At 37.7% G+C, this 19,394-nt stretch overlaps 1 protein-coding gene across 3 annotated transcripts; it reads left to right on the top strand.

The window, feature by feature from the left end:
- Nucleotides 1-12,158: 12,158 nt before the first annotated feature.
- On the top strand, nucleotides 12,159-18,895 carry LOC137749021 (uncharacterized). Of its 3 annotated transcripts, XR_015954086.1 has the most exons (4): nucleotides 12,159-16,171; nucleotides 16,990-17,077; nucleotides 17,224-17,275; nucleotides 17,351-18,895. XR_015954086.1 is itself a non-coding variant. In XM_088681140.1 (2 exons), exon 1 carries the CDS (start codon nucleotides 14,965-14,967, stop codon nucleotides 16,156-16,158), a length of 1,194 nt encoding a protein of 397 aa, XP_088537266.1. In that variant the 5' UTR covers nucleotides 12,159-14,964; the 3' UTR covers nucleotides 16,159-16,171; nucleotides 16,990-17,943. The 3 variants fall into 3 exon arrangements, 1 of the variants encoding a protein (XP_088537266.1); XR_015954082.1 differs by having other exon boundaries at nucleotides 12,159-17,077; nucleotides 17,351-18,816; XM_088681140.1 differs by having other exon boundaries at nucleotides 16,990-17,943.
- Nucleotides 18,896-19,394: the final 499 nt, after the last annotated feature.

Consider the following 19,394-nt stretch of genomic DNA (forward strand, 5'->3'; position numbering starts at 1 on the left):
CCAACTGTAAATGATCTCTCAGTTCTATGCTTGTTTGCTTGAGTTGTCATCCTTTCTTGAGCAGCTGCTAAGTTGGTCTTTAAGAGAGAGAAAATTCTAGTCTTGTCTTTCAAACACTAATCCACCATATCAACCTTTGTTGTGCCAATTTCATAGAGTGGGACATGTGGTGGTAACTGTCCATACACCACTTCATAAGGTGTCATTTTAGCTGCTGAATGGTATGAGGTGTTGTAGCTCCATTCGGCCCAAAGGAGCCATTTTAATTGCTTAGGTTGCAAGCTACAAAAACACCTTAAATACGTTTCCAGACATCTATTTAGAACTTCTGTTTGTCCATCAGTTTGGGAATGGAAACCTGCACTGAGACGTAGCTTGGAACCCTGGAGTTTAAAGAATTCCTTCCAAACTGAGCTAATGAAGATTGGATCCCTATCAGATACAATGGAAGTGGGCATTCCATGTGATTCAAACACTTGGTTAGTAAAGACTTGGGTCGTTGAATGTGCTGTATATGGATGAGATAAGGGCAAAAAATGTGTAGCTTTTAAGAATATGTCAATAATGACAAATATGACTGATTTACCCTTGCAGGGAGGAAGTCTAGTGATAAAATCCATAGCTATATCAAACCAAATTCTTTGAGGAATAGGTAGTGGATTTAGAAGTCCAGCAGGGGCAAGTGTTTCATACTTATTCTTCTGACAAATATCAGATCCAGCAACCATTTCTTTGATATTGTTCTTCATACCTTCCCAATTAAAGGATTTAGATATCCTTTTATAAGTCTTAAGGAAACCTTTATGGCCTGTAGATGGTGTACAATGGTGTTCTTCGAATGTCTTTGTTCTTCACTGACTTGTAAGACTGATAACAATCCTATTCTTATACTTCAAAAAACCATTATCAATCTTATTTTTAAGCAAATTTAGTGGAGCAGAATCAGAGGGTGTTTGTAAAATAGCCTGAGACTTTTCTAAAATCCAATCATCTTTTTCTACATGCCTCTATAGATCATCAAGCCAAGACACATAAGGGTATGATAATGCAAGTAATTCACTGTCCATATCTGTGCATTCCAATGAAACTACATCAACATTACCTTGATCAATACAAACAACCATGCTTGAGCCATACCAATTTCATTACTTGAACCAATAGTTGAAGTAACCTGAGAATTGAACATTCTAGATAATGCATCAGCTGCTTTATTGTCACTGCATTTTTTGTACTGGATTTCATAATCAAATCCAAGTAACTTGGAAACCTATTTTTGCTAGAAATAAGAATTGGCTTGATTTTGAAGAAAATATTTGAGGCTGTGGTGGTCTGTCCTTATAATGAAATGGTTCCCGAGTAAATAAGACTGCCACTTTTTAACTGCATGAATCACATCCAACATTTTTCTTTCATATATAGATAGTGCTTGATTCTTTGGTCCTAGAGCCTAATTGGTGAATGCAATAGGTATACCCCCTTGCTGCAGAACTGCCCCTATCTTAGTTCCTGAAACATCACTTTGAATAACAAATGGTTTTGAAAAATCTAGTAGTGCTAAAACCTAAGGAGACAACATTGCATTTTTCAATTCTTGAAATGCATCAATGGTTGCATAACTCCATTTAAATCCATCCTTCTTAGTGAGTTGAGTCAAAGGCCCACTGATTCTTCCAAATTGAGGAATGAATTTCCTATAATATCCAGTTAAGCCTAAAAACGCCCTTAAAGCTTTCACAGAAGTAGGTAGAGACCGATATGCAATAGCTTTCAGTTTTGAAGAGTCATTAGCTACTCTATTTTGTGAAACAATATGGCCTAAGTATTTAATTTGTGTTTTCCCAAAAGCACACTTAGACAATTTCACAAACAAATGATGATCTTGGAGTAAACTGAGGGCAGTACTTAAATGTTGCAAGTGCAATTCCCAAAAGGCACTATATATTAGAATATCATCAAAGAAAACTAAGATGAATTTCCTCAAATAAGGCCTAAATATCTCATTCATTAGGCTCTGGAAAGATGCAGGGGCATTTGTTAGGCCAAAGGCATAACTAGGAACTCATAATGCCTCTCATGAGTTCTAAAGGCAGTTTTTTCAATATCTTTGGGGTACATACGAATTTGATGATAACCAGACCTAAGATCCAATTTTGAAAAATATTTTGCACCAAAAAGCTCATCTAATAACTTATCAATCAATGGTATAGGGTACTTATCTTTGATTGTGAGTAGATTGAGTGCCCTATAACCCATGCAAATCTTCAAAGTACCCTCTTTTTTCTTTACTAAGAGCACTGGATATGAGAAAGGGCTATGGCTTGGCCTGATGAAACCTGATTCCAGTAGCTCCTTGACACAATTCTCTATTTATGTTTTCTAAAACGGACCATACTTATAAGGTCTAGCACTAAGAGGTTTACATCATTCCAGCACTGGTATCCTGTGATTATGGGATCTGGATGAAGGTAATCTAGATAGGGTTTGAAAAATAGGTTGATAATTTGCTAACAGGATTTGCAGATCATTGTCTTGGTGAGAATTCAACTGAGAATGAGTGGATGGAGTTTTGTTTTCTGCACCAACTTGAAAACAAATAAAGCAACTCCTGGGCAGTGTTCATGGTTGAGTAACTTATCCATTTGCAAGGAAGAAATAGATTGAGATTCTTAAGACTGAGGACTTGATATGGAAAATGTGGTATTGCCAACTACAAACTTCATAATCATTTTGTCAAAGTCTCATATCACTGGTCCCAATGTTCTTAACCATTGTATGCCTAAAACAATATCACATCCACCCAAGGGAAGACCATAGAAATCAAGAACAGTTGCATAATTATGTATTCTATTAGAAACTTGAGCTAAACATCCAGTACTAGTGAGAGATCCCCCATTTGCAATCTTAACAGTGAATGGGTGTGTGGCATCCAGATGAGCTTTTAATTGTTTGACTAGTGAAATATCAATGAAATTATGTGAGCTTTTTTAATCTACCAGAAAAACAGCAGGACAATTGAGTATTAACCTATTGACTTTCATTGTTTTGATGGATTTTGGAGCAGACATCCCATAAATTGCACAAGCAGTTACCTTAAGCTCTTCATTGTCATCAGAATAATGTTCAATAAGGTCTCAATTGTCGTACACATCCATGAGCAACACTTGTCATTTTGGACCAGCATAAACATGTTCTCTCGAAAAAATTTCATCACAGTTAAAACATAGCATGTTTTTCCTTCAAAACTCAATTTCTGCTACTGTTAAGTGCCTAAAACTCTCATTTCTTGAAGAATGCTCAGTCTTTGGCGTGTTGGTGACATCAGATAATTGTGTAGGCTTGAACTGAGAAGCAGAATGAGGGTTTCTTGAAAAAGTTCGGACCTTTAATTCTGCCAGTTTGGCATCCACCTATTGAGAATAAGCAATGGCTTCATGAACATTGAATGGTCTCAAACTCTTGACATCATGGCGAATTTATGGTTTCAATCCTCCGATGAAACAACTTTTCAAAAGTCCAGGGGTGATCTCTACAGTACGATTTGCTAATCGTTGGAATTCCATGATATAATCTTTGAGCAACCCAAATTGGCGAAGTTTCACCAAATTTTCAATGCAGTCCATAAGGTCAGATGAACCAAATTCCTAACAAAAAAATCTTTGTAAAATCTTCCCATTTAGGATAATTCATGATGCAATTAACCCATTGTAAACATTGAAGTGCCTTATTCTACATATAAAAGGAAGTCATACGAACTTTTTTGTCGGCCGGAATATCAAAATAATGCTTTGCTTGTAAATTCACCCGAGAGGATCATCCTATTCCTGATCTTGGTTGAAACCCTAAATCACGGCGGTTGAATTACTGGGGTCTTGAATCTTCACGCAAATTGAGTTGCATCCGATGAATCGCCTGAAAAACCCATTTCACATTTATCCACAAAATTGCGATGAAGTTTCTCATTTCGGGTGTCTGATGAATCTTGACGCACTTCCATGGCGTCAAACCTTTGGAGTAGTGTGTCAAGTGTATTGTTTATCGCAACAAGATGATTCTGTGATTCCATGGCTTTCTTCGTCGATGCATGAGTCATACGGCGACAGAAAAGGGATTAAGAGATCCAAACTGGCTTGATACCAATGATAGATCCTCGATCAAACCTTAACTCAGAAAAGCCATGAGAGAACTTGTAGAGAGAGAATGACAAATGAATTTCAATACTATTTTCATAACAACCTTTTTGTTACTTACAAACCAAGCTATACAACAACTTTTCTAACTACTTTTATCCAATTACAACTATCACTAACAACCTTATTACAAGTATTACAACTCAATCATTCAGATGATGACATTTGGCACAATCACAATTGCTATATAACAACCCTTAACTACTAAGATGCCTATCAAATTCCTATCATAGCCACTCTAATTAATGTTAATGCACAAGCATCATCTCTCTTACTCTTAATACACAACCACAACAAACTCCAAAGCAAACTCAAGCTTCTAATTCACAAGGTTTAATGACTTTTCATTTATCGATTTCACTTTCACAAGGTCCAAGGTTTTCTCAAGTATCGTATTCTTAAGCTTAAATGAATCTTGAGCCCGTTTACAAGCTCAAAGGCCTCATAAACCGTTGAATGGTAAGTGTTTAAAAGAAAAAGGGAGTGGGAAAGTTTTGAACAAATCAAAATTTCAAAGTAGTGACTTTACAGACCTACAAGTGAGAGACTAACTGAAATTAAAACCGTTGAAACTAAACCGAACTAAAACCAAATAAATAAATAGAAAAATGTTTCATTTTATGATTGGTTCAAAGCCGTAATTTCAAGATAAAACCGATTAATCCGAATCGCACCTGCATGCCCGCTTGCAACTTTCATCGGCGCTAGTACTACCTTCTTCCAGTCGCCATTTGAGCTCACGTTTTCAATTCTGTTTTTTGAAAACCTCCATTTCCAGTCGAAACTGAGTGCCATCAAAATCTAACATGGTAACGCTCTTCAGTCTGAAGAGCATGGTGGTTAGTGATGGCAATGTAAAATATGGTAGTGGTGGCAGTGATGGTGGCGATGGTCATGGCAATACAATGGTGTTATTTTTTATTGTGGTGATGGTGAGACGGTGGAGGTTGTTGTGGCATGGTCATGGCAGTGGAGGATGTGGTGGTGGCAATAATGGTGGTGAAGATGGTCATGGTGGTGGTGATGATTGTGGGATGGTGGAAAAGGTTGTGTAGTGGCGGTAGTGGTGGCATACATAATTTTATTTGTTTATTAAACTCTAACTTTGTTTTATAATGAATATTTTATGTTCTATTATTTTGAAAATTATTCTTGAAAGACAGACAAAACACCAAGTTAATGTTATACAGAACTTAGGCTAAATATTGTTTTGAGTTAATTTTTACAAAACAGTATGTCAAACATTTTTTTACACGTTTTTGTATCTGCAAGATGAAAAATTGTGTTTGAAGCGTTAATGAATGAGCCATCGCCTTTGGATTTGATATCAAAGGTGAAGAAATGGATGTGCTTTTCGTGTTATTTAATTTGTACCATTGAAATCAAGTCTAACAGTGGACAGTCATGAAATCCTTAAGCAATCCATTATTGGCCAAAAAGTTGAGTTTGATTCCAATTTTATAGGATTATAACTCCAACAAGAGAAATTGGGTTTGAATTGTAACAACTCGTCCCGAATTTAGTTACGGATTTTGGAATAAGGGCAATTTGGTCATTTCACGAAGGAAAGGTATTTTGTTTTGTTGCTTTTGGGATGTTTATTTTTGAAATTATGCTTTTGGTCTTAATTAGTGTGCCCAAGGAGGCTGACCCTTGATTTTGTCCCCCGACCCAAATCCCTCATCTTTCTTCCCTCACAGTTCTCTTTATCTCTTTTCTCTTCTCTCTTCTCCCCCTGTAAAGTTCTCTTTCTCACTTCTCTCCCTTCTTCCTCAGCAAGCACTGAGATGGTGCCATGGGAAGATCACCACAGCCTTCGTGAGGCCCCTAACTCACCACCACCTAGACCTCGTCACCATTAACCCCAGACCAGGAACCTAGGAACTCGACCGTGGCAGATACCATTATTCACAAAGGAAACTCGGCGAGTTTCCAACACCTCCAACATAGGTGAGCTATGAAAAACACCCTAAACCTTCCTATTTTCATCCTCAAATTTCATTTCTGATCGTTTTTGGTGTATTGTGGATGTTAAAACATCAAGAAACCGACTCAGGGAAACTTCCTTAGATTTCGGCTAACTTCGGCCACCTTAAATCTTGAAATTGGTACGAATCTCTTCCTTGTTCTTTGGGCTTCAATTTGGTATATTGTATGATGGGTTTTAGTTAGATTTTTGGGTTGAACGGAGCTAGGATAGCTCCGGCCTTCTTCTTCCTCGAAACGGCTAACCCGGCCTGGAATCAGGTCAAGCCCGACTCGGAAACACTAACCTGGCCCAATCTTTGGGCTAAGCTACCCGACCCAACCTAGAGTTTCAGCCCACTAGGCCAAGCCCAAACCCTCAAGCCAAACCCTGATTCTTGGGCTAGGCTACCAAACCCAAATCCTAATTTATGACCCACTGAACCCAACCCAGAATCTAGGCCTAGACCCAATTGCCCAGGCCCAACCTTGCGGGCCAACCCAACTGAACCGTCCCAAACCCAAAACCAGTCGGCACAAGGGTCGCACATAGGCGCGCGTGGATGTCTGCCTTGGCCGGCACGTGTCCACGCGCTTTCACCGGAGGTACTATGCTCCGCCACCGTCCACTGCGGCGACCATTGTGGCGCTGGTGACTTTTCCGGCCAACTTTCCGATGACCTAAATCGGCATATACAGCGGCGCGTGGAGGTACCCGAGGTTCCGCCTTATATTTTTCGACGTCCTGAACCCGTTTCCAACGTCCGTTTCCTCAAATTCAATCGTTATGATAGAGTTTTATTAATTGGTACCTTTTTGTGCTTAGGTGCAAGTGTTTATGGAGTTTCTGTCCTCTCTAGTTTGTAGGGTTCTTCGACGGCAAAGTACCTGTGAGTGGACCCCTTCTAAAATGCATATTTTTACTATTAGAAATGCATACATGAAAAACATGATTTGTGGGTTACGTTTTATGAAACATTTATGAGTAAATTGGATTTACACTTTATGATTTATCATGCTTTATCAACTTTACGTTCTTCGAAGTATATATGATTTATGATTATATACTTTGAACATGATTTACGATTTGACGTTTTAGCTACTGAGCTTAGTTGGAGATATATATATATATATATATATATATATATATATATATATATATATTAGAAATATTATGTTAATATTTTTGTATGCTTATTTAAAGGTTTTTCATACATTCTGCCTACAAGCGAATGATACTGCTTTATGGGCGAATGATACTTATTTTGGCTTCGGTCGGGCATGTGTAGGTGGCTTTGGCAGGAAGAGTTCTATATGCCTTCGAGTAGGAGATGTAGTGCCTACGAGCAGAAGATATTTATAATGGCTTCGGTCGGGCATGGGTTAGTGGTTTCGGCCAGAAGATATTTATATATTTCCTACGGGCGGGAGATATAGTGCCTTCGGGCAAATGAAGATTTATATATATATATATATATATATATATATATATATATATATAGACACACCTTTGTGCTACTACTATTAAGCACACTATATATGATATTTGGTTTATGAGGTTTTATGGCATGATAAGGTTTTCGGAAAACCTATTACATACTACACTATTGAGTTTTATAAACTTTGGGAGATAGTACGTTGTTGAATAACTATGTCGGAGAAGAAACTAATGCTAGCAATGGATTTTTTAGTGAACGAGATGGGGTGGTCTTCAAAAATGATTGCAAAACGGCCACTGGTCCTCCATTACAGTTTGGAGAAGAGATTGGTTCCAAGGTGTTCGGTTGCTAAAGTTTTGTTGTTGAAAGGATTGATAAAGGGGATTGAAAATGTGAATTTGAGTTCTTTGTTGGAGCCTGTGGAAATGTGCTTCTTGGAGAGGTTTGTAGCCAAATGAAGTGCCTCAGTTATTGAGTGTGTATCAAGGAAGAGTTGAAGTCCAGGATGTATGATGGTGGTAGGTCAAAAGAGTTGAAGTCCAGGAGGTATGATGGTGGTAGTAGATGCAGCGCTGTTCATTTCCATTGGTAGGAGCTAACTTTTGGGCTCAGCATTGTAAGTTTGTGAACTTAAGTACTGTTTTATATTTTTCTCGAAATGAATTCATTTGTTAATTATTTTTTTGTCTTAGTGTTCCACTGTCTAGCTACTTTAGTTATATATTTACTTTCTTATTTGAAATTAACTTAGTGGGAAAAGGCTTTGTTGTTGTTGTTGTATTTGAAATTAACTTGAGATTTGACATGATTGTGATGCTTTGTTCTTGACTTTGTTCGTATGGGAACTGCATTCGATAGAATGTACCCATATGTTGCTTTATTGGGGTTCAATCTAATCTATTGTGGCAACGAAGGAATGAAAAAACCTGCCACTCCGTGCAATATGTGTGTGTGTGTGTGTGTGGGTGTGTACATTCTTTGTACTTTGGAGGAAAATAAGTGGAATGTGGAAGAGTTAGATTTCATTGGTAGCATCTAGCTTTTCGCTCAGTATTGTAACTGCTGTTTTATTTGTACCCAACAATGCAGCACTGCTCATTGCTAGTACCTCCTTTAGTTATGTACACTAATCTCCCTCGGGCAAGTTGTTTGCATAACCAAGCAAAGAGCTAGTGAGGGCCGGGATGGAGGATCATATCTAGTGCAGTATCGGATCCGAAGCTGAGCAAACCGTGCGAAAACTACTGCTTTGTTTTTTGGTTTAATGTGAAGTCTAAGGAAGAGAAATCCTAAGCAGAAAGCCAGGGAAGTAAGGTTATGAAAGGGAGTTTGTTGGCTCGACCGAAAAAGAAAGATTGAAACAGCCAAGAACAGCGAAAACCTTTCAAGCGGCAAGTTCTAATCTTAATTCAGGAAATGCATATCTTGTTAACGTATCTGAAAGCAGCTTGATGATGACAGGTGCTGCTCTCTGTGATTGTGGTGCCTTCAACTGTAGATGGTTCTTGAGTTTGTTCATCTGGGAACTGCCTTCGGTAGATTGTACACATTATAATCTTATTCTAGAGATGAAAAGTACAAAAGTAACTTGTCTGAATTTTCACATTATAAGTTGTGTTGGATATCGTTGATTCTGCGAGTTGTCTGTGTTATCCTCTGCTAGTGTATAATGATATTCCTCCACAAGCAGTTATCCTTGTTTTTGGTGGCAATGGCTGGGTAAAGTATCACTGTATCATTGTGCATCACTTGCGCTTGTAAGAATTATGCAACGCTTGCGTTATTAAAAAAAGGAAAATGCAACTCTTGTCGCTGATTTTTGCGTTTTTCAAGGGACAAAAGATCAGGCTTTGATAAGATTTGTAATGCAGAGTAATTGCCTGTTAGTAATTGCCTATGGAAGCTAGCCTTTTCTCAGTGGCCATGGCCTAGGTAAGTATCATTGTGCCCTTATGATTCCCTTGTGCTGTATTTTCAGCACTTGTCTTATCAAATTTTAGGTCTGTATGAATGTGTCCGAGAAGAAACTAACGATAACACTGGAATTTTTAGTGAACAAGATGGGATGGCCGTCGGAAATGATTGCCAGATCACCAGTGGTCATGTGTTACAGTTTGGAGAAGGGATTTACACCCCGGTGTTCAGTTGTTGAAAGGATTGATAAACGGGATTCAAACTGTGAGTTTGTGTTCTGTGTTGGTGCCTGTGGAGAAGTTGTTCTTGGAGAGGTTTGTGGCGAGATATATAAACGAAGTACCTCAGTTATTGAGTGCGTATCACAGAAGAGTTGAAGTCCAGGATGTATGACGTTCGTAGGTCAAAAGAGGTTTGATATTCGTTATAATTTGGGACGCCTTGATGTAGTACCGTAGATGCAGTGCTGTTTATTTCCTTTGGTAGCAGCTAACTTTTGGTTCAGCATTGTAAGTTTGTGTCCTTAGCTAGTGTTTTATATTTCTCTAGCTACTTGAGTTGTATATCAGCTTAAGATTAATTGTTCGTCTGGGAACTGCCTTTTGGAATTGATATCTCAATTTGTGTGGATAAATGAATCCAATTTCTATCTGCAATTATCCGATACTAAATCATATGTGATCGAAACTGAAGCTGGTCATTGTGCTTTCATGGTGTATCATTGGAGGAAGGGTTGTCGGAGGGAGGGATATTGATGGGTTTAAACACGCAGTTATGGTACGTTTAATGGCCGTTTGGTTTTATGTTTTTAGTTTTCACCTTTTTTGTGCTTTAGATATGGAGAAAGTATAAAGGGAAGGTGGGGAGAAACAAGGGTCGTAAGAGCAGTGGCGGTGCTAGAAATCGACGCTAGTAGGGGTCTCTAAGCCGTATGAAAGAAGTTGGACAAAAAATAATATAACTAATGTGAGAAAAGTTCATTTTTGTAGTGAAATGGGAAATTTTTATCATAAGAGAGGAATGAAGTCGTGAAAAAAATAAATAAATAAGATTGAGATAATTATATCACAAGCACCAAGTTCCTACATTGAAATTGAACAAAAATTATTGCACCGAACTGATAAAAAAATTATTCCTCTATGCCATATATGTGTGGTTTCATTGGTCAACAAATCATATAAAGGGGTGACTAACTAAAGAAGGCTAGTTGATATAAGTATTTGGTTTCATAACAATACTACTGTAAAAACACGTTTTTTTTTTTGTCAATTAGAGAAATATAATAAAGCTATCTAGGAGGAAAAGTATATATAAGTCAAGGAATACAAACTATCCAATCAAAATCATAAACGTTTTTTTTTTGTCAATTAGAGAAATATAATAAAGCTATCTAGGAGGAAAAGTATATATAAGTCAAGGAATACAAACTATCCAATCAAAATCATAAACAGAAACTAAAAGTGAAGAAACTTCATGATAGGCCCAAGCCCTCCTAGTCCTCAAGTGGCTCTGCCACTGGGTGAGAGGTAGGAAAAGAAACAAGAAGAGTAAATGAAAACAAAACCTTGAAAGTAAAAACAACTTGAAATAGTTTTTGGTTTTAATTTTCTTTTGTGTACCTTTCCATATGAATCTAAGGAATTTGATTATTCATTGTGAGGATGTTATTTGTTATCATAATCATCGATTTGTTTGACGTACTTGAATGGTTAAATGATCTTTAAGTCGAATGAATTTTTCAAGAGATTATCTTTATATAGTAACAAAAAACATAAAGAGTTACGATTATGACGGTTGTATGGTGAAATAATCACGTTTGAGTGGAAATGAAGAATTTCCTCCTTTGCCAGAACAATTGATATTCCCTTTTCTTGGAATTCCATCGGAACATAGGGACAACAATGCAAGAGTGCAAGACCAACTGATGGCCAACCGAATGAATACCTAAAGACCAACTCCAACAAGAGGCCCAAACCCAAATATTTGGGTTTAAACTCAAAAATTACCCCCCAACAACAAGACATAAACCCAAAAAATTTGGGTTTATATTCAGCCGACTCGAAAGGGGAGACCTGCCTTTTTTAAAGAGAAGAACACACACTACTTTGGATGTGATGGTCAACATCTAGGCCAGGCGTGTTAGGAGGCCCACGTGGCCAAGGATAACAATTCAGATTCAAATGTACAGTTCGATTTATCAATCATTGATTATCAATTGTTTCGATTAAATTTTTATTTCTTGCATTCAATTCAATGGTTGAGATTAAAACATATCAAATTCTACGGCTATAACAATTTAAAATATTTTATATATATAATTTAGTGTGATATTGATACTTGTGCTGAACTATTTGGTCTCGATTCGGTTTCGATAGTTGAATTTTTTACTGTTTTTGGGTCGACATATTTTGGTTCAGTTTTGATACAAATCGGATCGATTCTTCGGTTATTGTGTTAATTTACCACGATATATTGACCATAATAAAAAAAAAAATGTATTACAATTTGAGTAGAACTTTAACGTCATATAATCGTATTTTGACTACACTAAAGAATGACTTGTCATTGATGAAAGATTTTTTAATATGTTCAGAACATGCAGTGGTGCACTATGTCATCATACAAGTAGAAGGAATAAAATAATTTCAAATGTTGTTTCTATTTTGAAGCAGGGTTCGTGGATTTTCGTGGAAGGCCATTCCAAGAAGCTGGCGCCAAATATTGAGGTTTTGAGAGAATCAGGTATGCCCCAATCACGCATTTATATGCTGCTTGCTCATCACCCCGTCGTTTTATGCGAAAGCCTAAAGAGCTTGGTCAACTCGTGGATGAGGTTAAGCAAATGGGTTTTAATCTGAACAAAACCAAATTCTCTGTTGGCATTAAGAGCATTGTGTTGTAAGTCAACATGTATTCGAAGTCGGGAAGTGTATAGGAGGTGGGGATAGTCTGAGGATGATGTTCTCTCTGCTTTCAGGAGGTACCCGCTGTGTATGATTGTGTCGGAGAAGAAAATAATGCTAGCAATGGAACTTTTAGTGAAAAAAATGGGATGGCCGTCGAGAATGATTGCCAAAACCCCAGCGGTCATGTGTTACAGTGTGGAGAAGAGATTTATCCCCCGCTGTTCTGTTGTTAAAGTTTTGTTGCTGAAAGGATTGATGGAGATTGAAAACGTGCGTTTGGGTTCTGTATTAGTGCCGTCGGAAAAGTGCTTCTTGGAGATTTTTGTGGGCAGATATATAAATGAAGTACCTCAATTATTGAGTGTGTATCAAGGAAAGGTTGAAGTCCAGGAAGTATGATGTTTGTAGGTTAAAAGAGGATAGATATTGCAACAATTTTAGATGCATAGATGCAGATTTAGCACTGCTCATTGTCATTGGTAGCAGCTATATAAATGAGTTGCCTGCATTATTGAGTGCGTATAAAGGAAAAATTGAAGCCAGGATATACAGCCTTGATACGTTGAAGCTAGTGATATTACTGCAGATAGTTTTAGCATCCTGTATCCCAGAAAGTTTATCCGTAAGTAAGGTTTAGGTTGAAGCAAACCTGTTATAAAAAATTATCGGCTTTTAGTTCGTTTCTTCAAATGTGTGTGTGTGTGTGTGTGTGTATCCCAGAAAGTTTATCCTTAAGTAAGGTTTAGGTTGAAGCAAACCTGTTATAAAAAATTCTCGGCTTTTAGTTCGTTTCTTCAAATGAATGTGTGTGTATGTGTGTCCTTTCGTATTAAAATACCTGCTTTGGTTGGCATGCTCTTTGTGGTGTAATCAATCCTGTGCAGTTCATGGTTCCTGAATTTTCGTCTTCCTTGAATATTGTTTTTGTAGATTATGCACCTATATTGATTTTATGACGGTTCAATCTTGGCCATTTTTGAAGTTCCAAGATTTTGCTGAGATGAGGAACAAAATACATGCAGTGTTTGTGATCTGGTAAGTTTGTTATCATTGGGAATGAATCTATTTAGAAAGCCTCCGAAGACTTGTTGATCTCAAAAGAGAGGTAATGGATGAATTTTCCTTTATCCAATAAATATGTCTGAATACGATTTTACTGATGTTAGTTATTGCAGGCTTATGAGATTCTAAACTTGTATAGTCGTATTGCAAAGAAAATGCAAAAATTGAATATTTGCTGAGGAGTAGAGTTCGTTAGTTTAGCTTTGCTTTAGTTTGTTTCCTTCGAGATGGACTGTTCAACCTGGCACAAACTCACGGGTAATAGAGATTCAAATATACATATGAATATGCACATGTTAATATTTATGAATACGTACGTCATGAATGTGTTTATTTCTGAGCTCTGGCGATCTAAACTAATCGAAATATATGCGATGAACTGTATTCTGGAATCATGCTCGTCAAATATTGGTGTAATTGCTAATCTTGTAGGCACAGAGGGTCATGGGCCAGAGAAGAAACAATTCTAATCATTCGCGATAAAGGAAGGAGCAAGAACCGGGGGAAGGACACGGAAAAGAGAGAGAACACACCAGCAAGAAGTTCTTTCCTTCTCAGACCACTCCTCTTTCATCATCCATTTACTTTGATTGTAAAGCTCTAGCCATCTTCATTGTATTCTGTAGATCTCTCGTACATTGTGAAATACAAATACATAGCCACTCTAATGAATGTTAATGCACAAGCATTGTCTCTCGTACTCTTAATACACAACCACAATAAACTCCAAAGCAATCTCAAGTTTCTAATTCACAAGGTTCAATGACTTTTTATTTATCGGTTTCACTTTCACAAGAAAAGTGAATAGTAAGTGTTCAAAAGAAAAGTGAGCGGTCTGAATAGTAAGTGTTCAAATGAAAAGTGAGCGGGAAAGTTTTGAACTAATCAAAATTTCAAAGTAGTGATTTTAAACATCAATTTTTTTTTTGTTGAATTGCATGAACAATTTATTTGTTCATGTTGTACTGATGTCATTAGGCATTTTGACGTTGAACTTTGTTTGAACTTTAATTTTAGTATGGTAAACTAAACTTTTTCAATTAGATTGTATAAAGTAATGTCATAAGGCAGCTTGATGTTGAACATTGTTAGTTGAATTTTAGTATGGTGATCATCTTAACTTTCTTTTAAACGACATAAAGCATTTAGTTTGCAAATGGCTAGGTTTTGAACTTTTGAGTTTGTTTGAATGTGAATACTTGTATTAATGTCAATTTTTTACGGACCTACAAGTGAGAGACTAACCAAAATTAGAACCGTTGAAACTGAATCGAACTAAAACCAAATAAATAAATAGAAAAATGTTTCATTTTATAATTGGTTCAAAGCCACAATTTCAAGATAGAACCGATTAACCCGAACCGCGCCCGCCTGCAACTTTCGTCTGCGCTAGTACTGCCTTCTTCCAGTCGCCATTTGAGCTCACGTTTTCAGTTCCGTTTTCTGAAGACCTCCACTTCCAGTCGAAACTGAGCGCCATCAACATCTAACATGGTAACGCTCTACAGTCTGAAGAGCCTTGGATTTGGTCATTCAACATTTGCCACTACATTCGGTTCCAAAACTAAAAGATTTATCGTCGGAGATCTAAAACCCTCACGCATTTCTCTTCAAAACCAGTTACTCTACAGACCCATTGGCACAGAAATCTCAGAAAACCAACACAATTTCACCGTCAATTACCTCATAAACTCATGTGGGTTGTCGCCAGAAGGCGCGATTTCAGCATCCAAGTGGGTCGAATTGCATTCCCCTGAAAGAGCCGACTCTGTTTTGGCCCTTCTCAGAAGCCATGGATTCTCTGAAACCCAAATCTCAAAGCTCGTCAGGTCGCGTCCGCAGCTTCTTTTAGCCAATCCGGAGAAGACCCTTTTGCCGAAGCTCGAGTTTTTCCGGTCTCTCGGAGTTTCGAGGCAGGACCTTGCGCAAACTCTGGCTTTCAATCCGAAGCTTCTTTCGAGAAGTTTGAAGAAACAGATTATTCCCACTTACGACTTTCTGAGGAGTATTGTGTCTGAGAAGAAGCTTGTTGCTATTTTCAAGCACAACTCGTGTATTTTCGTTGAAAGTAACTGCAATGTGGTGGAGAACATTGGGTTTTTGAGAGAACTGGGTATGCCCCAATCGTGCATTTCTATGTTGCTGGCTCACTTCACTACTGTTTTGATGGTGAGCCCTGAAAAATTTGGTTTGCTTGTGAGTGAGGTTAAGGAAATGGGGTTTAATCTCGAAAAATCGACTTCTGTGAATGCACTGCGTGCATTGTGTGGGAAGAATAAGCTGATATGGAATCGGAGTCGAGAAGTTTTTAGGAGGTGGGGTTGGTCTGAGGACGATGTTCTTTCTGCTTTCAGGAAGAACCCGCAGTTTATGATTGTGTCAGAGAAGAAACTGCTGCAAGCAATGGAACTTCTAGTGAATGAGATGGGATGGCCTTCAGAAATGATTGCCAAGTATCCAGTGGTCTTGAGTCTCAGCTTGGAGAGGAGACTTATTCCGAGGTGTTTGGTTGTTAAGGTTCTGTTGTCGAAAGGATTGATAAACGAAAACTTGAATATGGGTTCGGTGTTGCTTCCTCCAGAGAAGCAGTTCATAGAGAGGTTTGTAACTAAATATCTCAAACAAGTACCTCAGTTGCTTAGTATGTATCAAGGGAAAGTGGATGTCGAGGATGTACGATCTTGATACCTTGAAATGGGTGAGCTTGTAAATTGCTTTAGCCCCCAGAAGTATTTGTTGCATTTAGCACAATGTTGTTGTACCATAGACATGGTCCTGAAGTAATGTTTCTGTTGTTCCCAACATGTTATTAATTTCATTGGAAGTAAATTCATTTGTTTGTTATTTGACTTCATCGCGTAGACACTTTTAGTCAATCTTACATGTTTTCTTGCTGCTTAAGTTTGCCTGCTTCTGGCAGTGTCACCAATCTCATGCAGTTTATAGTTCCTGAATTTGGTTAGCTTTGAAAACAGTTTTTAGAGAATATGCACGTATATTGCTTTCGTTGGGGTCAGTCAAGTCCATTTTACAAATTATATGATATCTATGGCTCTCTGTACTTTATTTATGTTATTAATCGTCCATAAGCAACTAGCCTACTTCATGTGGCCATGTTTTATTCATAGGAACAAACTTCAGTGGTTATGGTTGGTTTGTCGGAAACTAGGTTAACATGGCATGAATAAAGTGGGTGAGCATCATTGCTTTGTTGTTTCTCATGTGTTAACCTTTTGTTCTAACCTTAACGAATAGTCATTTGGCAATTGAAAGCTTCTGGAGATCTTCTGATATCAAGAGAGATGTACGTTGTGGATTGGTTACTTTCTTATAATTTCTCCTTTCAGATAATTTTCCGGTCAACAGACTATTTCTTTCTTCAGTACACTTTTTTATTCTTTACATGGATGATAGTTCTCTATTAATGCTTCTAATCGCTACTGAATCTTCAGTTAGCATGCTTTCAGTGCTACAGATCAGGAGAACTTATCCATATGGTTTTCCTGCTGTTAATAGTTTTTGCAAGCGTATGGCTGAAACGGGAGTTTGAACTTATTGTGAAACTGACAAGAAAATGAAGTAAATGAAGGCACCACAAACGGAAGTGAGTAGTTTAAACCTTTTGTTCAGAGTTTATATACTGTGTATATGTTGTGAAGCCCCATTAGTTACCGAGTGAAGTTTAGAACACTGTGTAAGCTTGTTTTTCATGTTAAGGAGAATATGATGCCTAATATGCAGTATTTGCAGCGTTCTGGTGATTCTGAGAAACCATGGATTCCATCGAACCTAGATGTTAAAGGTTGTCCGGTCATGCTCTGGAAGTTCTTCTATTTGATCCTGAGAAAACTCTTTTGCTAAAGCTTAAGTATTTCAGGTTGCTTGGAGTTTCAAGGGAGGACCTTGCGAGAATTCTGGCTTTTAGTTCGGAGCTTTTGATAAGATGCTTGGAGAGACAGATCAAACCCAAAAAGTCTCTCAGTGAATGTGATGCCAAATATTTGGTCTTTGAGATTGGTTATGCCCTATTCATGCATTTCTCTATTGTTCACTCATTGCACCACCGTTTCGGTGGAGAATCATGGAATTCAATCTTGAAAACTCCTCTGTGAATCCACTACATGCGTTGTGTCAAAGACTAAGTTAAGACGGAATTGAAATCTCGATGTTTTAAGGAGGAAGGGCTGGTCCAAGGATGATCTTGTCTCTACTTTTACCGTCTGCAGTGTATGATTGTGTCGGACAAGAAAATATTGGAAGCTTGAGATTGACAGGATTGGTAGCTGAAAACTTGAGTTTGTGCAGTGCAATTTGGAGAAGAGAATTACCCGTATTAACACTAGTCGAAGAAGAAGAAGACATGCAGAAATGTTACAGAGAGCTTTTGGAAGAAAGAAAGAAGCTGAATACTATTGGTGTATTGCCGAGAATGAATCAATACAAGATACAGAGGGATATCCTCTATTTATACATGCATTCTTTCCTTCAATCGCAAGTATTCTCACCCTTATCTTTCTACAATTCCAACTATCTGTTACAACCTTGCTGATGTGTACATATCCGTCAACATCCCCCCTCAATCTCAGCTGGGTTTCCAAGCTTGAGATTGAATGAATGATTGAGGAACGAAGGACCGTGCAGACCCTTAGTATGTCTGCGGTTTGATCTTCAGTAGGTGAGTATTGAACTTGCAAATCTCCCTTTTGAACCCTCTCCCGTACGAAATGATAATCTGTATCTAAGTGTTTTATCCTTGAGTGAAAAACAGGATTTGCACTTAATGCAATTGCAGATTTGTTGTCGCAGTATGTCCCTGGAGGAAAGGGTAAGACAACTGCCATATCCCGAAGAACATTTCTAATCCAAGCAACATCAGCTGCAGTGTGTGCCAATGCTTTATACTCGGCTTCTGTAGAACTCCGTGATACAGAATCTTGCTTCTGTTACAACCTTGCTGATGTGTACATATCCGTCAACAACCCGAAGGTGGTGGTCAGTTGTTGAAAGGATTGGTTGATGGAAACTTGAGTTTGAGTTATTTTTCGGATGTCTAAGGAGAAGCACATGTCGGAGAGATATGTGATCAGATATCGAAGTACCTCAATTGTCGAGTGTGAAGTACCTTAATCCCTTCCGGAAGTCATTTTTCATGGACCAACAATGTTGTACAAACAGAAGTTGTACATTAGTTGAAATTTTATTCTCAATATTTTAATAAGCACATGTGTAACATGTGTACAATTAATAGTATGTGATAAAGAGACGAACATTATCACCCAATAATACATTAGAGCATTTCCACCCATTTTGGTGGCTTTGGATCTAGGACTAGATTTATGGCAATTCTTATGCACAGCATATTATTTTTAATGTATAGTTCGATTATTTAATATTATTGAACGGATGAGATCACTTTAAAATATGTGACTAACTATGTCGTGTGTACGTACTTATAAAAATTTATGTTGATATTTGCCACATGTGCTCATTTAATCTTTACCCATATTTATAAAAAATCTTGTTCAAATTTTCAACTAAATTTCGGTTGCTCTCGTTCTGTCATGTGTTCTTATCTTATTTTGCTATTGTTGTGTCATGTGTTCTTATCTTATTTTCAGTCTCATCTCCCAATTACCCCAAAATGTCATGATGCATTCTTCCTAGGGATGAAACTGGGGTTGGGTCAACTGGAACCTGCTCATACCCAACCCGATTTTGATCTCGAATTCGTTATATACTACGGTTTGATGATATTCATTTTCACTTAAAAATGAGAGGTCATAGGTCCAAGTCTCGTGAATGGCCAACTAGATATCAAATTAGGTTGTCCATGCACATCAATGTACTAAAAAAAATTGTTAATTAACATGTTTGTGTTCTTATTGTGGGATTTAGTATACCCATCCTCATCATATAGATAT

Source organism: Pyrus communis, chromosome 2 (assembly GCF_041283825.1).
Source record: "Pyrus communis isolate YQ-2024b chromosome 2, ASM4128382v1, whole genome shotgun sequence".
Lineage (NCBI taxonomy): Eukaryota > Viridiplantae > Streptophyta > Magnoliopsida > Rosales > Rosaceae > Pyrus > Pyrus communis.